Source organism: Coregonus lavaretus (genome assembly GCF_964263955.1).
Source record: "Coregonus lavaretus genome assembly, contig: HAP1_SCAFFOLD_3735, whole genome shotgun sequence".
NCBI classification, from domain to species: Eukaryota; Metazoa; Chordata; class Actinopteri; order Salmoniformes; family Salmonidae; genus Coregonus; species Coregonus lavaretus.
Window position 1 is genome coordinate 30,069 of NW_028165786.1, and position 19,123 is coordinate 49,191.

Sequence of the window (19,123 nt, forward strand, 5' to 3'; positions counted from 1 at the left end):
TCCCCCCCTCTCTCTCTCTCTAGTATATGCGTAACGACCCAGTGGAAGGGTGCATAACAGAGAGACAGTTTGGAGGCATGCTCCTGTCCTACAGCGGGGTCCAGTCACGCAAACTCAAACAGATGCAGAAGGGACTGAAGAAGATGTTCAAAGACGCTCAGGTACTGTGTGTGCGACAGACTGACAGGTAACACATCACAGTGAAGGGGCAGCACAGTCCTCTCTCTCTCTCTCTACTCCCTCCTCTCTCTCAATTCAATTTCAATTCTCTCTCTTTCCGTCTTCTCTCCCTCTCTCTCCATCCGTCTCTCCCTGTCTCCCTCTCTCTCCATCCGTCTCTCCCTGTCTCCCTCTATCTCCATCCGTCTCTCCCTCTCCTCTATTTTTCTACCTGTCTGTTTCACTCTCTCCACCTTTGTCACGTCAGCTGCATACAGAGAACCTACTGCTCTCTCTCTGTATCTCTCTGTCCTTCGCTATCTCTCTCTCTCTCTACACCTCTCAATTCAATTCAATAGACTTTATTGACATGGCAAGTTAAATTACTTACATTGTCAAAGTATACATATAACAAAAATGGTGGGACCAACATCAATAATAATAGTAGTAGTGGAAATGGGATTACCATTAACAGCAACTACAACAACAATATTAATGAGAATAACAATACATTAAATCAATAGTAGTCGACCAGTCTCAACATGACTGAGAAAACACATGGTATGAAAGCCAAAACAAAACAGGAAATATTATTGACATTACATTACACTTTTCACTGGCTGTCCATCCGGTTTTGGCAGGAGGACACATTTTGGCTTTTTACCCAGTAAATATTTTTATAGTTTCAAATTCTTGGTACTGAATGATAATTTTGGGAAAGAAAGATTCTCTTAGGTCTGAGTATTTGTCACAGTGTAATAGGAAATGCATCTCTGTCTCTACCTCTCCCCGGGGGCAGAGTGAGCACAGCCTGTCCTCTCTGGGCAGCCAGGTTTGCCTGTGATGACCGGTCTCTATAGCCAGACTGTGCTCACTGAGTCTGTACCTAGTCAGTGTTTTCCTCCGTTTTCTATCAGTCACAGTGGTCAGATAGTCTGCCACCATGTACTGACTGTTTAGAGCCAAATAGCATTGAAGTTTACTTTGATTTTTTGTGGTGTCTTTCCAATAGGTGATATATTTATATTTTTGCTTTGTGATGATTTGGTTGTGCCAGATTTTCTGAGTGCTGTCCTGAGGCTCTATGAGGTTGGTTTTGGTTAGTGAACTGAGCCTCAGAACCAGCTGGCTGAGGGGACTCTTCTCTTGTTTCATCTCTTGACATAGTAGAGCTGTGTGATGGAATGTTTTGGGGTAACTTGTTTTTAGATGATTGAAATTTGATGGCTCTTTTTTCTATTCGAATAAGGAGGGGGTATTGGCCCAATTCTGCTCTACGTGTTATTTTGAGGGTTTTTTTTGCACTTGCAATGCAGTCTTGCAAAACTCTGTATGCAGTATTTCGATTGGATGTTTGTCCCATTTGGTAAATTCATTATTAGAGAGCGGACCCCATACTTCGCTGCCATATAGAGCAATTGGTTCTATAACTGATTGGAACATTTTGAGCCAGATTCTAATTGGAATTTCGATTTTAATGTTCATTTTAATGGCATAGAATGCTCTTCTTGCTTTGTCTCTCAGCTCATTCACAGCCATGTGAAAGCTACCTGTGTTGCTGATATTTAGTGCTAGATACGTGTACTTTTTGGTGTGTTCTAATAGAACTGTGTCCAAGTAGAATTTTTTGGAATATCATTATTTTTTTTATTTTTTATTAATGGTCAGAGCCCAGGTCAGACAACCTGTGCAGATGATCTAGATGCTGCTGTAACCCCTCTTTAGTTGGAGACAGTAGTACCAGGTCATCTGCGTACAGCAGACACTTGATTTCAGTGTTGTGTAGGGTGAGACCAGGTGCTGCCGATTCTTCTAATGTTTTTGCCAATTCATACCACTTTCTATTAGTTTATAAAAAAAGACCTTCGTGCCAAATTGAATCAACTGCTTTCTTGAAGTCTACAAAACACAAGTAGATTTTGCCAATTTTTTGGTTTACTTGTTTGTCAATTAGAGTGTGGAGGGAGTAAATGTGGTCTGTTGTACGATCATAAAAAAAAATCAAATCTGGCTTCTGCTTAGGTTGTTGTGTTCATCAAGGAAATGATGTAGTCTGCTATTTATGATACTGCAGAGAATTTTCCCCAAGTTGCTGTTAACACAAATTCCTCTGTAATTATTTGGGTCAAATTTGTCTCAATTTTTATAGATTGGTGTGATCAATCCTTGGTTCCAAATATCGGGGAAAATACCTGCAGTGAGGATAATTTTGAAGAGTTGGAGTATAGCCAATTTGATTTTGTGGTCTGTATATTTGATCATTTCATTTAAAATACCATCAGCACCACAGGCCTTTTTGGGTTGGAGAGTGCATAGTTTTTCCAATAATTCTGGTTCTGTAATTGGGGTATCCACAGGATTGTGATAGTCTTTGACTGCTGATTCAAGGATTTGTAATTTTTCTTGTATATCTTGTTGTTCTATATCTATATCTTCAAAATGAGATAAACACTCACAATCCAACAATAACTATTAAATTAGGATTTTTCAATTAACGTAAACTCTTATTATGCAAATGTCATTTGTTTATCATTTAAGATAGTATTTGTGTCATGCAACTTGGGTGGATGTAGTGTGAGGATGGTGGAGTTCTTGTGCTTCATCTTACCATGACCCTCGGCCTATCACGTGTGAGCGTAGTAGATTCAGAATTTGTTTGATGTCACTCATTTCGTTGGTGGGGGCTGAGCCAGTTGCTCCTCTCACAGCTTGTGCATAGCTCTGTCTGCCGGGCTGTGGCTCCTCCAGGTGTGGGTCTGCAGTGGGGGGGAGGGGGGTGGTAGGCCTCGTCTGGGTTGGTCTGAAGCTGGGCTGGGGTGGTCTGTGCTGCGCTGGCTGTGGTGGACATTGAGGTTGGTGGTGCTGTGGGGTCCAGGGTGCTGGTCCGGGGTGTTGTCTTGGTGATCTCAGAGGGGGGGGGGGTCCGGAGATAGTGAGGGTGGTGCTGGTGGAGTTTGTCTTGTAGGAGGGCATGTCACTGGTGGTGTCCTCTCTCTCTGCTCTCAAAGTCTGTTTCAAACAGCCTAAGGTTACCTTGCACCATGACAGTCCCAGTCTTGTAGAGGTTGATTGTTATAATGGTGCTGTCAGGGTCGTCTGTCTCTTTGACTTTCAGCTTCCACCCATTACAGATTCCCTCTTTCTTTATGGATGGGTAGTGAGAGCTGACTGCTGAGCGCCATGCATTTGGCTGGTCAGTGAGAAAGATGAGATTACTCACATCACCATTTTTGTACAGGTCTGTGAAAAGGGTTTCTGGCCTCCCCTTTAGTAGTTTCTGTTTAAAAGCTTTCCTCGTTGTGTCATTTTTGGCCTCTGGGGGGTAGAGAATGGACTCAGCGCTGAGGGGGAGTGGGGACATGGTGCCTGTGGGCCTCTGGGGGGTAGAGAATGGACTCAGCGCTGAGGGGGAGTGGGGACATGGTGCCTGTGGCCTCTGGGGGGTAGAGAATGGACTCAGCGCTCAGGGGGAGTGGGGACATGGTGCCTGTGGCCTCTGGGGGGGTAGAGAATGGACTCAGCGCTCAGGGGGAGTGGGGACATGGTGCCTGTGGGCCTCTGGGGGGTAGAGAATGGACTCAGCGCTGAGGGGGAGTGGGGACATGGTGCCTGTGGGCCTCTGGAGGGTAGAGAATGGACTCAGCGCTGAGGGGGAGTGGGACATGGTGCCTGTGGCCTCTGGAGGGTAGAGAATGGACTCAGCGCTGAGGGGGAGAGGGGACATGGTGCCTGTGGGCCTCTGGGGGGTAGAGAATGAACTCAGCGCTGAGGGGGAGTGGGGACATGGTGCCTGTGGCCTCTGGAGGGTAGATAATGGACTCAGCGCTGAGGGGGAGTGGGGACATGGTGCCTGTGGGCCTCTGGGGGGTAGAGAATGGACTCAGCACTGAGGGGGAGTGGGGACATGGTGCCTGTGGGCCTCTGGAGGGTAGAGAATGGACTCAGCGCTGAGGGGGAGTGGGACATGGTGCCTGTGGCCTCTGGAGGGTAGAGAATGGACTCAGCGCTGAGGGGGAGTGGGGACATGGTGCCTGTGGGCCTCTGGGGGGTAGAGAATGAACTCAGCGCTGAGGGGGAGTGGGGACATGGTGCCTGTGGCCTCTGGAGGGTAGATAATGGACTCAGCGCTGAGGGGGAGTGGGGACATGGTGCCTGTGGGCCTCTGGGGGGTAGAGAATGGACTCAGCACTGAGGGGGAGTGGGGACATGGTGCCTGTGGGCCTCTGGGGGGTAGAGAATGGACTCAGCACTGAGGGGGAGTGGGGACATGGTGCCTGTGGCCTCTGGAGGGTAGATAATGGACTCAGCGCTGAGTGGGAGTGGGGACATGGTGCCTGTGGGCCTCTGGAGGGTAGAGAATGGACTCAGCACTGAGGGGGAGTGGGGACATGGTGCCTGTGGCCTCTGGAGGGTAGAGAATGGACTCAGCGCTGAGGGGGAGTGGGGACATGGTGCCTGTGGCCTCTGGGGGGTAGAGAATGGACTCAGCGCTGAGGGGGAGTGGGGACATGGTGCCTGTGGGCCTCTGGGGGGTAGAGAATGGACTCAGCGCTGAGGGGGAGTGGGGACATGGTGCCTGTGGGCCTCTGCTACTACTGCTGCTGCTGCTGCTGCTGCTCTGTGCTGCTGCACCGTTGCCATGGCAACCGGTCTAGTTTAGCTCAAAAAACAGCAAAAAGAGTGAAAAACCTTCACACACAAAAACAGAAGATATGTTTAAAGTTACAGTCCGTGCTTCTTTTTGATTTACTCACTCAGTTTGGTCGTTTGATGTAGTTGTTTTAACTCCCCTTGCTAGGTTTGTTCTAGCTCAATGTTCTAGCTGGCTTGTTGGCCTGCCTGCTAGGTTATTGTGGTGTAGCTAGCTAGCGAGAGTCAAAACTTCTTAATTTGAGGTGCAAAGTAACTTTTTTTTTAAATATTCTGATTTAATAGAGTTGTTGTTCATCACTTCTTGTCTTGAATTCTTTTTAGATTCCAGTGTTTATCTCATTCTAAAAACAAAACAACAGAAATAAATCAGGAGCTCTCTCTCTCTCTCTCTCTCTCTCTCTCTCTCTCTCTCTCTCTCTCTCTCTCTCTCTCTCTCTCTCTCTCTCTCTCTCTATGCTTTCTCTCTCTCTCTCTACTCTTTCTCTCTATTCTCTATTCGCTCTCTTTAATAATAATAATATGCCATTTAGCAGACGCTTTTATCCAAAGCGACTTACAGTCATGCGTGCATACATTTTTGTGTATGGGTGGTCCCGGGGATCGAACCCACTACCCTGGCGTTACAAGCGCCGTGCTCTACCAGCTGAGCTACAGATCTGTTTCTCCCATTCTTTCGCTCTCTCTTTCCATCCCCCTCTCTCTCTCTCACTCCCTCCCTCCCTCCATACCTTTCTTTATCTCTCCATCTCTCTCTCCCTTCTCCCTCTCACCCTTTGTCTCTACCTCTTTTTACATCCTTCTCTCTCACTTACTCCCTCATCCCTCCATCTCCCTCCCTCTCTCCTTCTCTCTCTCTCTCTCCTTCTCTCTCCCTCCCTCTCGCCTTCTCTCTCCCTCCCTCTCTCCTTCTCTCTCCCTCCCTCTCCCTCCCTCTCTCCTTCTCTCTCCCTCCCTCTCCCTCCCTCTCTCCTTCTCTCTCCCTCCCTCTCGCCTTCTCTCTCCCTCCCTCTCTCCTTCTCTCTCCCTCCCTCTCCCTCCCTCTCTCCTTCTCTCTCCCTCCCTCTCGCCTTCTCTCTCCCTCCTTCTCTCTCCCTCCTTCTCTCTCCCTCCTTCTCTCTCCCTCCCTCTCTCCTTCTCTCTCCCTCCCTCTCTCCTTCTCTCTCCCTCTCTCTACAAGGTAAATGGGAGTGGGAGTATTATTCAATTCATACAGCCAGCTGCTCCTCTCTCTGCTGTCAGCTCATTCAGCAGTTTGTTTGTGTGTGTGTACGGGGGTGTGACGCTTGCTTCCCTTGTCGTGCTACCCCCTCACTGTGTCTGTGTCACACTGTTGAGTATAACTGTCTCCTAACTATAGGAGCGTAATCAGAGCTGTGTGTGTAATCAGTCTCACCTTATCCTTGCATCCAGCATTTCCACAGCTTGAGCAAATCAACTATTCCTAAAAGTTTGTGTGTGTGTAATCAGTCTTTTGTCATGATAATGTTTAACTGAGTTTCACAGCAATAAAATCCTTTGAAGCAGAATTATTATTAACACCAGAACATCTGTGCCTCTAGAGACCCCCCCCCCCCCCCCCCCCCCCCTTCAAGCTAAAGAGCAGTGTAGTTAATACATTTCATATATGCTATTGCTAAAATAATCATTTGGTTGTGTTCATGAAGGTGTTAAGTAACATTATAATTATTTGTAAGAAAAATGTAAACAAAATAGCATTTTAATTCGTTTGTTGTTTTAGGCTATATGTAAGAACAAAACACCACAAACACCAATTTCAACTGTTCAATTGTATTATTTTGTTACAACTATAAAACAGAAACCATATGTGTTTGAACATGGTAACAGCTTATTTTTAATAAAGATTTTTTTTTTTACAAAATACCCCAACCACAAAGAAGCACAGTCATCAAGACGCGTGGTCAGATGATGAACACATCAGTAGCCTCAACATCATAAGCTTGATAAATGGTGAAAATCAGCACTAAAGCAATAATGGCATTATAATGAATATAATTGTCGATATGACAGCAGTAAAAAAAATATTGTCAGCTCATGCTGACATGTTGTGCGTGTTCACGTAATGGCATCAGTTGGATTTCTTTTAGCGGTTATCCCTTATCCAAACAGTCCACACAAACCTTCACCACTTTCGCTTGCTTGACACGCTTCCCACAAACACGTCGCTTGCAGGTGAAACAGGTCTCTTGGGTTTTGTTCTTTATGCATCTGGCCACCTGGTACTGTCTCTTCCCTGGGAGCTGTGCGCAATTTGGCTCGCGCAAAATCTTTGCTGCTGTCATATGTCTCTCGCGTAGCCCGTATGCCAGACTCATGATGAAGTCTCTCCTGGCCATGGTGTTGTTGATGCACTGCTTGAACAACACGTGGGTGTTGATAGCAGCCAAAGTCAAGCATGTTGTAGAACCCAGTAACAGGCCAGCGGAGGGTGTCTCCTTTCACAGAGAACAGCCATCTGATCCGAAACATCCACACCAACCTATGGAACAGAATACATTTTAGTCATTTTAGCAGACGCTCTTATCCAGAGCGACTTACAGGAGCAATCAGGAGCAAGTGCCTTGCTCAAGGGCACATCGACAGATTTTTCACCTAGTCGACTCTGGGATTAAAACCAGCGACCTTTCGGTTACTGGCACAACGCTCTTAACCACTAAGCTACCTGCCACCCCAGTAGAGAACATTGTGATTATTTTCCCATAAGGAAAACAACACTTGTTATACAGAAGAGCGTAATGCAGAAGTTTAATATGTGGCGATATGTAATATTGACATAACTTTGTTTGGTTGTAGTGCATAATAATATCTAGTTTTCTCTTTGCGTCCCCGTCGATGGCAACCGGATGCGTGGTGCTCATGACAGAAACGTTATTTCTTGCCTTGCGTTGGTAAAGTGTGAGTGTTGTCTTGTCATTCTTCACAACGGCTGTGCAGGTGCCTTATTTTGCGCAGAGGGAGAGAGCTCCTATCTCGCTTTGTTCATGGTGCCGACTAGGCTTGTTTTTATTTGCAAGCAACTTGTTCTCCAATGTCAGTGAAGTGAAGAAGTTGCCCATGGTGACAATTCTCCCCTTGCCAACGGAAGGTTCCAGAAGCCTCATCACCACATTCTCCGACACTCGCTCACCTGCTGCCCCCCAAACAGTGGCGTCCCTTCCCCTCTCTCCTGTCTCACCGTTTCGTTTGGTGGTGGTGCAGGTACCTGCTCAGTGCGTTCTCTAGGGGAAGATAATTCAACAGATGAATATTGGTTTGTGCTCCACTGGTTGCCCTTTTCAAATTCTTTGTGAGTCTGTGTGATCTGTGGGAAATATGTGTCTCTAATATGGTCATACATTTGGCAGGAGGTTAGGAAGTGCAGCTCAGTTTCCACCTCATTTTGTGGGCAGTGTGCACATAGCCTGTCTTCTCTTGAAAGCCAGGTCTGCCTACGGCGACTTTTCTCAATAGCAAGGCTATGCTCACTGAGTCTGTACATAGTCAAAGCTTTCCTTAATTTTGGGTCAGTCACAGTGGTCAGGTATTCTGCCACTGTCTACTCTCTGTTTAGGGCCAAATAGCATTCTAGTTTGCTCTGTTTTTTTTGTTAATTCTTTCCAATGTGTCAAGTAATGCTCTTTTTGTTTTCTCATGATTAGGTTGGGTCTAATAATGTTGCTGTCCTGGGGCTCTGTGGGATCTGTTTGTGTTTGTGAACAGAGCCCCAGGACCAGCTTGCTTAGCAGACTCTTCTCCAGGTTCATCTCTCTGTAGGTGATTGCTTTGTTATGGAAGGTTTGGGAATCGCTTCCTTTTAGGTGGTTGTAGAATTTAACGACTCTTTTCTGGATTTGGATGATTAGCGGGTATCGGCCAAATTCTGATCTGCATGCATTATTTGGTGTTTGAATTCTGCATGCAGAGTCTCAATTTGGTGTTTGTCCCATTTTATGAATTCTTGGTTGGTGAGCGGACCCCAGTCCTCACAACCATGAAGGGAAATGGGTTCTATAACTGATTCAAGTATTTTTTGCCAGATCCTAATTGGTATGTCAAAGTTTATGTTCATTTGATGGTCTCTCAGATCGTTCACAGCTTTGTGGAAGCTACCTGTGGCGTTGATGTTTAGGCCGAGGTATGTATAGTTTTGTGTGTGCTCTAGGACAACAGTGTCTAGATAGAATTTGTATTTGTTGTCTTGGCTACTGGACCTTTTTTGGAACACCATTATTTTGTCTTACTGATATTTACTGTCAGGGCCCATGTCTGACAGAATTTGTGCAGAAAATCTACAGTGAGGGAAAAAAGTATTTGATCCCCTGCTGATTTTGTACGTTTGGCCACTGACAAAGACATGATCAGTCTAATTAGTTTTAATGGTAGGTTTATTTGAACAGTGAGAGACAGAATAACAACAAAAAAATCCAGAAAAACGCATGTCAAAAATGTTATACATTGATTTGCATTTTAATGAGGGAAATAAGTATTTGACCCCTCTGCAAAGCATGACTTAGTACTTGGTGGCAAAACCCTTGTTGGCAATCAGAGGTCAGACGTTTCTTGTAGTTGGCCACCAGGTTTGCACACATCTCAGGAGGGATTTTGTCCCACTCCTCTTTGCAGATCTTCTCCAAGTCATTAAGGTTTCGAGCCTGACGTTTGGCAACTCGAACCTTCAGCTCCCTCCACAGATTTTCTATGGGATTAAGGCCAGTCCAGGACCTTAATGTGCTTCTTCTTGAGCCACTCCTTTGTTGCCTTGGCCGTGTGTTTTGGGTCACTGTCATGCTGGAATACCCATCCACGACCCATTTTCAATGCCCTGGCTGAGGGAAGGAGGTTCTCACCCAAGATTTGACGGTACATGGCCCCGTCCATCGTCCCTTTGATGCGGTGAAGTTGTCCTGTCCCCTTAGCAGAAAAACACCCCCAAAGCATAATGTTTCCACCTCCATGTTTGACGGTGGGGATGGTGTTCTTGGGGTCATAGGCAGCATTACTCCTCCTCCAAACACGCCGAGTTGAGTTGATGCCAAAGAGCTCGATTTTGGTCTCATCTGACCACAACACTTTCACCCAGTTCTCCTGTGAATCATTCAGATGTTCATTGGCAAACTTCAGACGGGCCTGTATATGTGCTTTCTTGAGCAGGGGGACCTTGCGGGTGCTGCAGGATTTCAGTCCTTCACGGCGTAGTGTGTTACCAATTGTTTTCTTGGTGACTATGGTCCCAGCTGCCTTGAGATCATTGACAAGATCCTCCCGTGTAGTTCTGGGCTGATTCCTCACTGTTCTCATGATCAAATCAAATCAAATCAAATCAAATTTTATTGGTCACATGCGCCGAATACAACAGGTGTAGACATTACAGTGAAATGCTTACTCATTGCAACTCCTCGAGGTGAGATATTGCATGGAGCCCCAGGCCGAGGGAGATTGACAGTTATTTTGTGTTTCTTCTATTTGCGAATAATTGCACCAACTGTTGTCACCTTCTCACCAAGCTGAGATTAGGAGCACTCCCTTTAAGAGTGTGCTCCTAATCTCAGCTCGTTACCTGTATAAAAGACACCTGGGAGCCAGAAATCTTTCTGATTGAGAGGGGGTCAAATACTTATTTCCCTAATTTAAAATGCAAATCAATTTATAACATTTTTGACATGTGTTTTTCTGGATTTTTTTGTTGTTATTCTGTCTCTCACTGTTCAAATAAACCTACCATTAAAATTATAGACTGATAATTTCTTTGTCAGTGGGCAAATGTACAAAATCAGCAGGGGATCAAATACGTTTTTCCCTCACTGTAGGTGCTGCTGTAGGACCTCCTTGGTTGGGGACAGCAGCACCAGGTCATCAGCAAACAGTAGACATTTGACTTCAGATTCAAGTAGGGTGAGGCCAGGTGCTGCAGACTGTTCTAGTGCCCTTGCCAATTCATTTATATATATGTTGAAGAGGGTGGGGCTTAAACTGCATCCCTGTCTCACCTCACAGCCCTGTGGAAAGAAATGTGTATGTTTTTGGCCAATTTTAACATCACACTTGTTGTTTGTGTACATGGATTTATAATGTCGTATGTTTTTCCCCCAACACCACTTTCCATCAATTTGTATAGCAGACCCTCTTGCGAAACTGAGTCAAAAGCTTTTTTGAAATCAACAAAGCATGAGAAGACTTTGCTTTCGTTTTGTTTGTTTGTCAATTAGGGTGTGCAGGGTGAAATACGTGGTCTGTCGTACAGTAATTTGGTAAGAAGCCAATTTGACATTTGCTCAGTACGTTGTTTTCACTGAGGAAATGTTGGAGTCTGCTGTTGATGATATTGAAAAGGATTTTTCAGAGATTTCTGTTGACGCAGACTCCACTGTTGTGGATTGGGGGGATCAGTCCTTGGTTCCAAATGTTGAGGAACATGCCAGAGCTGAGGATGATGTTAAAGAGTTTAAGTATAGCCAATTGGAATTTGTGGTTTGCTTTATCCTTCTCTCTCTCTCTCTCTCTCTCTCTCTCTCTCTCTCTCTCTCTCTCTCTCTCTCTCTCTCTCTCTCTCTCTCTCTCTCTCTCTCTCTCTCTCTCTCTCTCTCTCTCTGTAGGGCATTACGTTTGAGGAGGTGGAGAATTTCTTTACCTTCCTAAAGAATGTGAATGATGTGGACACAGCTCTGAGTTTCTATCACATGGCCGGAGCCTCCATAGACAAAGGTACACCAACAACCATCTGTTCTCTCTCTCTCTCTCCAGACCTTCCTCCCCCCTTTCACCCATATTCCATCGATCTCTCCATCTGCAGCTCCAGCTTTCCCCCCCCCCTCCCTCTCTCCTCCCCTTTAGACAGGCTGTTTAACACTCCTCAGCTCAGATCCAGAGCCTCAGCTGGTCTGCATCTCATTGCTCCTGGCTCTGTTCCCAGGCTCTAGGCCTCCCCTCCCTCTCCCCCCTCCCTCCCCTCCTTCTCTCTCATCCCCCTCCCCCCTCCCTCCCCTCCTTCTCCCCCCTCCCTCCCCTCCTTCTCCCCCCTCCCTCCCCTCCTTCTCCCCCCTCCCTCCCCTCCTTCTCTCTCCCCTCCCTCCCTCTCTCCCTCCCCTCCCTCTCTCCCCTCCCCTCCCTCTCTCCCTCCCCTCCCTCTCTCCCCTCCCCTGCCTCTCTCCCCTCCCCTGCCTCTCTCCCCTCCCCTGCCTCTCTCCCCTCCCCTGCCTCTCTCCCCTCCCCTCCCTCTCTCCCCTCCCCTCCCTCTCTCCCCTCCCCTCCCTCTCTCCCCTCCCCTCCCTCTCTCCTCTCCCCTCCCCTCCCTCTCTCCCCTCCCCTCCCTCCCTCCCCTCCTTCTCTCTCCCTCCCTCCCTCCCCTCCCTCTCCCCCCTCCCTCTCTCCCCTCCCTCTCCCCCTCCCTCTCCCCCCTCCCTCTCTCCCCCCTCCCTCTCTCTCCTCTCCCTCTCTCTCATCCCTTTGAGGAGGAGAGAGAGATGCAGGAGCAGAGATAGCAGCCCTAATATCTCCCTGACGACACATTAACCACCACAGCCTCCTACTGGAGCTGGAACATGTTACTAGGCATTAAGCAATGTCCCGTACTGTACTGCTCCCTCTGCTCTGGAGGAATGCTGAAGGTACATTCACCACCGCCTCCTACTGGTATACCAAGGCTACTGCATGTCTGCACCACAGTAAAACAGCTAACTACTGCATCTAAAGTACAGCAAGGATATGGCTCCCTCGACCTTGGCTCTGCAAGCCAGTCCCCAAAGAGGAGAGGAGAGGAGAGAGAGGACAAGAGGTAGAGAGAGAAGACGAGAGGTAGAGAACAGAGGAGAGCAGAGAAGAGGAGAGGAGAGGAGAGAGAGGACAAGAGGTAGAGAGAGAAGAGAGGATAGGAGAGGAAGAGAGGAGAACAGAGGAGGAGATAAGTAGAGAGGAGGAGATAAGTGGAGAGGAGGAGATAAGTAGAGAGGAGGAGATAAGTGGAGAGGAGAGAAGTGGAGAAGAGGAGAGCAGAGAAGTGGAGAAGAATGTTTCGTAGTTGTGCTTTGTCTAAAAATCGTTTTACAATAATACGTTAACAATTACTAACCAAATTGATCGAATGAGTTGACTGGTTGATTTTAAATGAGTTACATTTGAACGACAAATAAATGTTGCGTTGATCACGACATTGAGTTCGGACATTCTTTGTCTGGTTGCCTTGCTGATTAACGTTACCTTGCTAACAACATTATCTGCAAATAATCATTCTAGGTAACTAGTAACGTTATGGGAGCTATCAAACGACGTCCAAACAACCGGAAGAGATGCTAGCAGAGAAAGAAAGAACAAGGGTCAAAACGCGGCTGATTTGAGATCTAGCTAGCTACTTCACTATAGCTAGCACTATATCTCGGCAATGTTGCTTGTCAAGCTTAGCTACCTGTTGTCTGATAGCACTTTTTTAGCTGTACTGTAGCATGACTCTGTGATTTTGGGCCACATCAATGTATTTCAGTGTGTCCTTTGTTAGTTGTTTCCTTAAGAGGTTGTTGGTTAACGTCACCGACCGTGATATGACTCTTTGGATAGCCTAGTTTTGCCAGCTGGTGAACATCATGGAAGTGTTCCATGACGGTTGACCCAAATGAACAAGGCACTGCTCAGATTCAATGATCTGTAGGAGACCTTACTGGTTAGTTGTATTAGCTACATTTGAGGTAGAGCTAGACAAATCTGTGCGGCCTTGGTTAAGGTCGATCCTCGTGAGTAAAAAGCACATTGTGCCAAGCCATTTACCCCAATTGGTGTGATGAACTGTATGGTGGGCCCCGTGTAGCTCAGTTGGTAGAGCATGGCGCTTGCAACGCCAGGGTTGTGGGTTCGTTTCCCACGGGGGGGGGGGGGACCAGTATGAAAAAAATGTATGCACTCACTAACTGTAAGTCGCTCTGGATAAGAGCGTCTGCTAAATGACTAAAAATGTAAATGTAGAAGAGAAGAGAAGGGAAGGGAAGGGAGAGAAGAGGAGGTTGTTGTTTTCAGCCTGTCCCTTCAGAGGGGCTGTTAGCCAGTCAGAGCACATCTGAGGAGGCATCAGAACAGCAGGGTGTGTGTCAGAGGTCGAATGGTCAAAGGGAGAGGAGAGGAGAGGAGAGGAGAGGAGAGCGTCTTGCTTTCAGCACATCACTTCAGATGGTTGTGAGCAAAGTTTTACTTACTGTGACCGGTATGTGGTTGTCTTATCTTATCTAGCTACCTTAAGATGATTGCACTATAACTGTAAGTCGCTAGGATAAAGTAATCCTTCTACCCCCCCCAAAAAAAAATTTGTAAAGTGGTTATCCCACTGGCTATAGGGTGAATGCACCAATTTGTGAGTCGCTCTGGATAAGGGCGTCTGCTAAATGACGTAAATGTGCCCTTGAGCAAGGCACTTAACCCTAATTGCTCCTGTAAGTCGCTCTGGATAAGAGCGTCTGCTAAATGACTAAAATGTAAATGTAAATGACTACAATGTCAAAGTAAAATGTCTGTGGATCAGGGGATGGAATTGAAGGATTTTGGGCACTGGCCAGCCAGGCTATTAGACCACATTTCTAAGAGCCCAGGTCCAAAATCTGCTATGGGATAATTTCACCCGCGTATGCTAGCCCAGGTCCAAAATCTGCTGTGGGATAATTTCACCCGCGTATGCTAGCCCGGGTCCAAAATCTGCTGTGGGATAATTTCACCAGTGTATGCTAGCCCGGGTCCAAAATCTGCTATGGGATAATTTCACCAGTGTATGCTAGCCCGGGTCCAAAATCTGCTATGCGATAAAGAAAAATACTAAATTTCACCTGCATCTCGGGCTAGTTTGGCACATTTTCTACTAGCCCGGTTTGAAAAGTACTAGCTTCGGGCTAGCTACATTTCTATCCCTGCTGTGGATGCAGGAAAACAGCAGTGTGTGTTGTGTTGGTCTGGTGGTGAATGGTGTGGGATTTAATCCCTGATGGGCCAGTTTCTACAGTTCTTCCCCTTAGTCTGTATCTCTCATTTCTCTCATTTCTCACGTCTGTAGAGTAAGATGATCCTGCTGTTTCTACCACAGAGCCAAGAGGATCACCAGCCTATGTCTAAGCCTCCCCACCCCAATTATTTATTTATTTCACTTTCTCTCTAGCTCGCTCTCTCTCTCTCTCAATTCAATTCAATTTCAATTTAAGGGCTTTATTGGCATGGGAAACGTGTGTTAACATTGCCAAAGCAAGGGAAGTAGATAGTAAACAAAAATGAAATAAACTATAAATATTAACAGTAAACATTACACTCAGAAGTTTCAAAAGAATAAAGACATTTCAAATGTCATATTATGTATATATACAGTGTTGTAACAATGTGCAAATAGTTAAAGTACAAATGGGAAAATAAATAAACATAAATATGGGTTGTATTTACAATGGTGTTTGTTCTTCACTGGTTGCCCTTTTCTTGTGGCAACAGGTCACAAATCTTGCAGCTGTGATGGCACACTGTGGTTTTTCACCCAGTAGATAAGGGAGTTTATCAAAATTGGGTTTGTTTTCGAATTCTTTGTGGATCGCTGTAATCTGAGGGAAATATGTGTCTCTAATATGGTCATACATTTGGCAGGAGGTTAGGAAGTGCAGCTCAGTTTCCACCTCATTTTGTGGGCAGTGTGCACATAGCCTGTCTTCTCTTGAGAGCCAGGTCTGCCTACGGCGGCCTTTCTCAATAGCAGTCACTGAGTCTGTACATAGTCAAAGCTTTCCTTAAGTTTGGGTCAGTCACAGTGGTCAGGTATTCTGCCACTGTGTACTCTCTGTTTAGGGCCAAATAGCATTCTAGTTTGCTCTGTTTTTTTGTTTGTTCTTTCCAATGTGTCAAGTAATTCTCTTTTTGTTTTTTCATGATTTGGTTGGGTCTAATTGTGTTGTTGTTGTTGTTGTTGTTGTTGTTGTTGTTGTTGTCCTGGGGCTGTGTGGGGTCTGTTTGTGTTTGTGAACAGAGGCCCAGGACAAGCTTACTTAGGGGACTCTTCTCCAAGTTCATCTCTCTGTAGGTGATGGCTTTGTTATGGAAGGTTTGGGAATCGCTTCCTTTTAAGTGGTTATAGAATTTAACGGCTCTTTTCTGGATTTTGATAATTAGCGTGTATTGGCCTAATTCTGCTCTGCATGCATTATTTGGTTCTCTCTCTGTCTAGCTCTCTAGCGCCCTCTCTCTCTCTCTCTAGCTCTCTAGCGCTCTCTCTCCTCTCTCTCTCTCTCTCTCTCTAGCTCTCTAGCTCGCTCTCTCTCTCTCTCTCTAGCTCTCTAGCACTCTCTCAAATTTTTCAATTTCAATTCAATTTTAAGGGCTTTATTGGCATGGGAAACGTGTGTTAACATTACCAAAGCAAGTGAAGTAGATAGTAAACAAAAGTGAAATAAACAATAAATATTAACAGTAAACATTACACTCAGAAGTTCCAAAAGAATAAAGACATTTCAAATGTCATACTATGTATATATACAGTGTTGTAACAATGTGCAAATAGTTAAAGTACAAAAGGGAAAATAAATAAACATAAATATGGGTTGTATTTACAATGGTGTTTGTTCTTCACTGGTTGCCTTTTTCTTGTGGCAACAGGTCACAAATCTTGCAGGTGTTATGTCACACTGTGGTTTTTCACCCAGTAGATAAGGGAGTTTATCAAAATTTGGTTTTGTTTTCGAATTCTTTGTGGATCGCTGTAATCTGAGGGAAATGTGTGTCTCTAATATGGTCATACATTTGGCAGGAGGTTAGGAAGTGCAGCTCAGTTTCCACCTCATTTTGTGGGCAGTGTGCACATAGCCTGTCTTCTCTTGAGAGCCAGGTCTGCCTACGGCGGCCTTTCTCAATAGCAAGGCTATGCTCTCTCTCTCTCTCTCTCTCTCTCTCTCTCTCTCTCTCTAGCTCTCTCTCTCTCTACCTCTCTAGCTCCCTCTCTCTCTCTAGATCCCTCTCCCTCTCTCTCTCTAGCTCGCTCTCTAGCTCTCTAGCTCTCTCTCTCTCTCTCTCTCGCTCTCGCTCTCTCTCGCTCTCTCTCTCTTAATTTAGAGTCAGTCACAGTGGTCAGGTATTCTGCCACTGTGTACTCTCTGTTTAGGGCCAGATAGCATTCCAATTTTCTCTATATTTTGGTTGATTCTTTCCAGTGTCAAATAGTTATCTTTTTGCTTTCTCATAATTTGTTTGGGTCTAAATGTGTTTTTGTCCTGGGGCTCTGTTTGTGTTTTTTAAATTTTATTTCACCTTTATTTAACCAGGTAAGCCAGTTGAGAACAAGTTCTAATTTACAACTGCGACCTGGCCAAGATAAAGCAAAGCAGTGCGATTAAAAACAACAACAACACAGAGTTACATATGGAATAAACAAAACGTACAGTCAAAAATACAATAGAAAATCTATATACAGTGTGTGCAAATGTAAGTTATGGAGGTAAGGCAATAAATAGGCCATAGTGCAAAATAGTTACAATTTAGTATTAACACTGGAGTGATAGATGTGCAGAAGATGATGTGCAAATAGAGATACTGGGGTGCAAATGAGCAAAATAAATAACAATGTAAATAACAATATGGGGATGAGGTAGTTGGGTGGGCTAATTACAGATGGGCTGTGTACAGGTGCAGTGATCGGTAAGCTGCTCTGACAACTGATGCTTAAAGTTAGTGAGGGAGGTAAGTGTCTCCAGCTTCAGAGATTTTTGCAGTTCGTTCCAGTCATTTGCAGCAGAGAACTGGAAGGAATGGTGGCCAAAGGAGGTGTTGGCTTTGGGGATGACCAGTGAGATATACCTGCTGGAACGCATACTACGGGTGGGTGTTGCTATGGTGACCAATGATCTAAGATAAGGTGGGGATTTGCCTAGCAGTGATTTATAGATGACCTGGAGCCAGTGGGTTTGGCGACGAATATGTAGTGAGGGCCAGCCAACGAGAGCGTACAGGGCACAATGGTGGGTAGTATATGGGGCTTTGGAGACAAAACGGATGGCACTGTGATAGACTACATCCAATTTGCTGAGTAGAGTGTTGGAAGCTATTTTATAAATGACATCGCTGAAGTCAAGGATCGGTAGGATAGTCAGTTTTACGAGGGCATGTTTAGCAGCATGAGTGAAGGAGGCTTTGTTGCGAAATAGGAAGCCGTTTCTAGATTTAACTTTGGATTGGAGATGCTTAATGTGAGTCTGGAAGGAGAGTTTACAGTCTAACCAGACACCTAGGTATTTGTAGTTGTCCACATACTCTAGGTCAGACCCGTCAAGAGTAGTGATTCTAGTCAGGTGGGCGGGTGCCAGCAGCGTTCGATTGAAGAGCATGCATTTAGTTTTACTAGTGTTTAAGAGCAGTTGGAGGCTACTGAAGGAGTGTTGTATGGCATTGAAGCTCGATTGGAGGTTTGTTAACACAGTGTCCAATGAAGGGCCAGATGTATACAAAATGGTGTCGTCTGCGTAGAGGTGGATCTGAGAGTCACCAGCAGCAAGAGCGATGTCATTGATGTAGTCCTCTGTAGCTCAGCTGGTAGAGCACGGCGCTTGTAACGCCAAGGTAGTGGGTTCGATCCCCGGGACCACCCATACACAAAAAAAAAATGTATGCACGCATGATTGTAAGTCGCTTTGGATAAAAGCGTCTGCTAAATGGCATTATTATTATAATATATACACAGAGAATAGTCGGCCCAAGAATTGAACCCTGTGGCACCCCCATAGAGACTGCCAGAGGTCCAGACAATAGGCCCTCCGATTTGACACATTGAACTCTATCTGAGAAGTAGTTGGTGAACCAGGCAAGGCAGTCATTTGAGAAAGCAAGGCTATTTAGTCTGCCAATAAGAATGCGGTGATTGACAGAGTCAAAAGCCTTGGCCAGGTCAATGAAGACGGCTGCACAGTACTGTCTTTTATCGATCGCGGTTATTATATCGTTTAGGACCTTGAGCGTGGCTGAGGTGCACCCATGACCAGCTCAGAAACCAGATTGCATAGCGGAAAAGGTACGGTGGGATTCGAAATGGTCGGTGATCTGTTTGTTAACTTGGCTTTCAAAAACTTTCGAAAGGCAGGGCAGGATGGATATAGGTCTGTAACAGTTTGGATCTAGAGTGTCACCCCCTTTGAAGAGGGGGATGACCGCGGCAGCTTTCTAATCTGTGGGGATCTCAGACGATACGAAAGAGAGGTTGAACAGGCTAGTAATAGGGGTTGCGACAATTTCGGCAGCTAATTTTAGAAAGAAAGGGTCCAGATTGTCTAGCCCAGCTGATTTGTATGGGGTCCAGATTCAGCAGCTCTTTCAGGACATAAGCTATCTG

At 45.7% G+C, this 19,123-nt stretch overlaps 1 protein-coding gene across 1 annotated transcript in view; it reads left to right on the forward strand.

Moving 5' to 3' along the window:
• LOC311115490 (calcium uptake protein 1, mitochondrial) overlaps nucleotides 1-19,123 on the forward strand; it is a gene marked incomplete at its 5' end in the record, with an annotated part of 53,117 nt that overhangs the window by 25,897 nt on the left and 8,097 nt on the right. Inside the window, 2 exons of the mRNA XM_084190657.1 lie at nucleotides 24-161; nucleotides 11,403-11,511. Coding sequence (XP_084046783.1) covers nucleotides 24-161; nucleotides 11,403-11,511 — 247 coding nt within the window. The remainder of the gene's footprint in view (nucleotides 1-23; nucleotides 162-11,402; nucleotides 11,512-19,123) is intronic.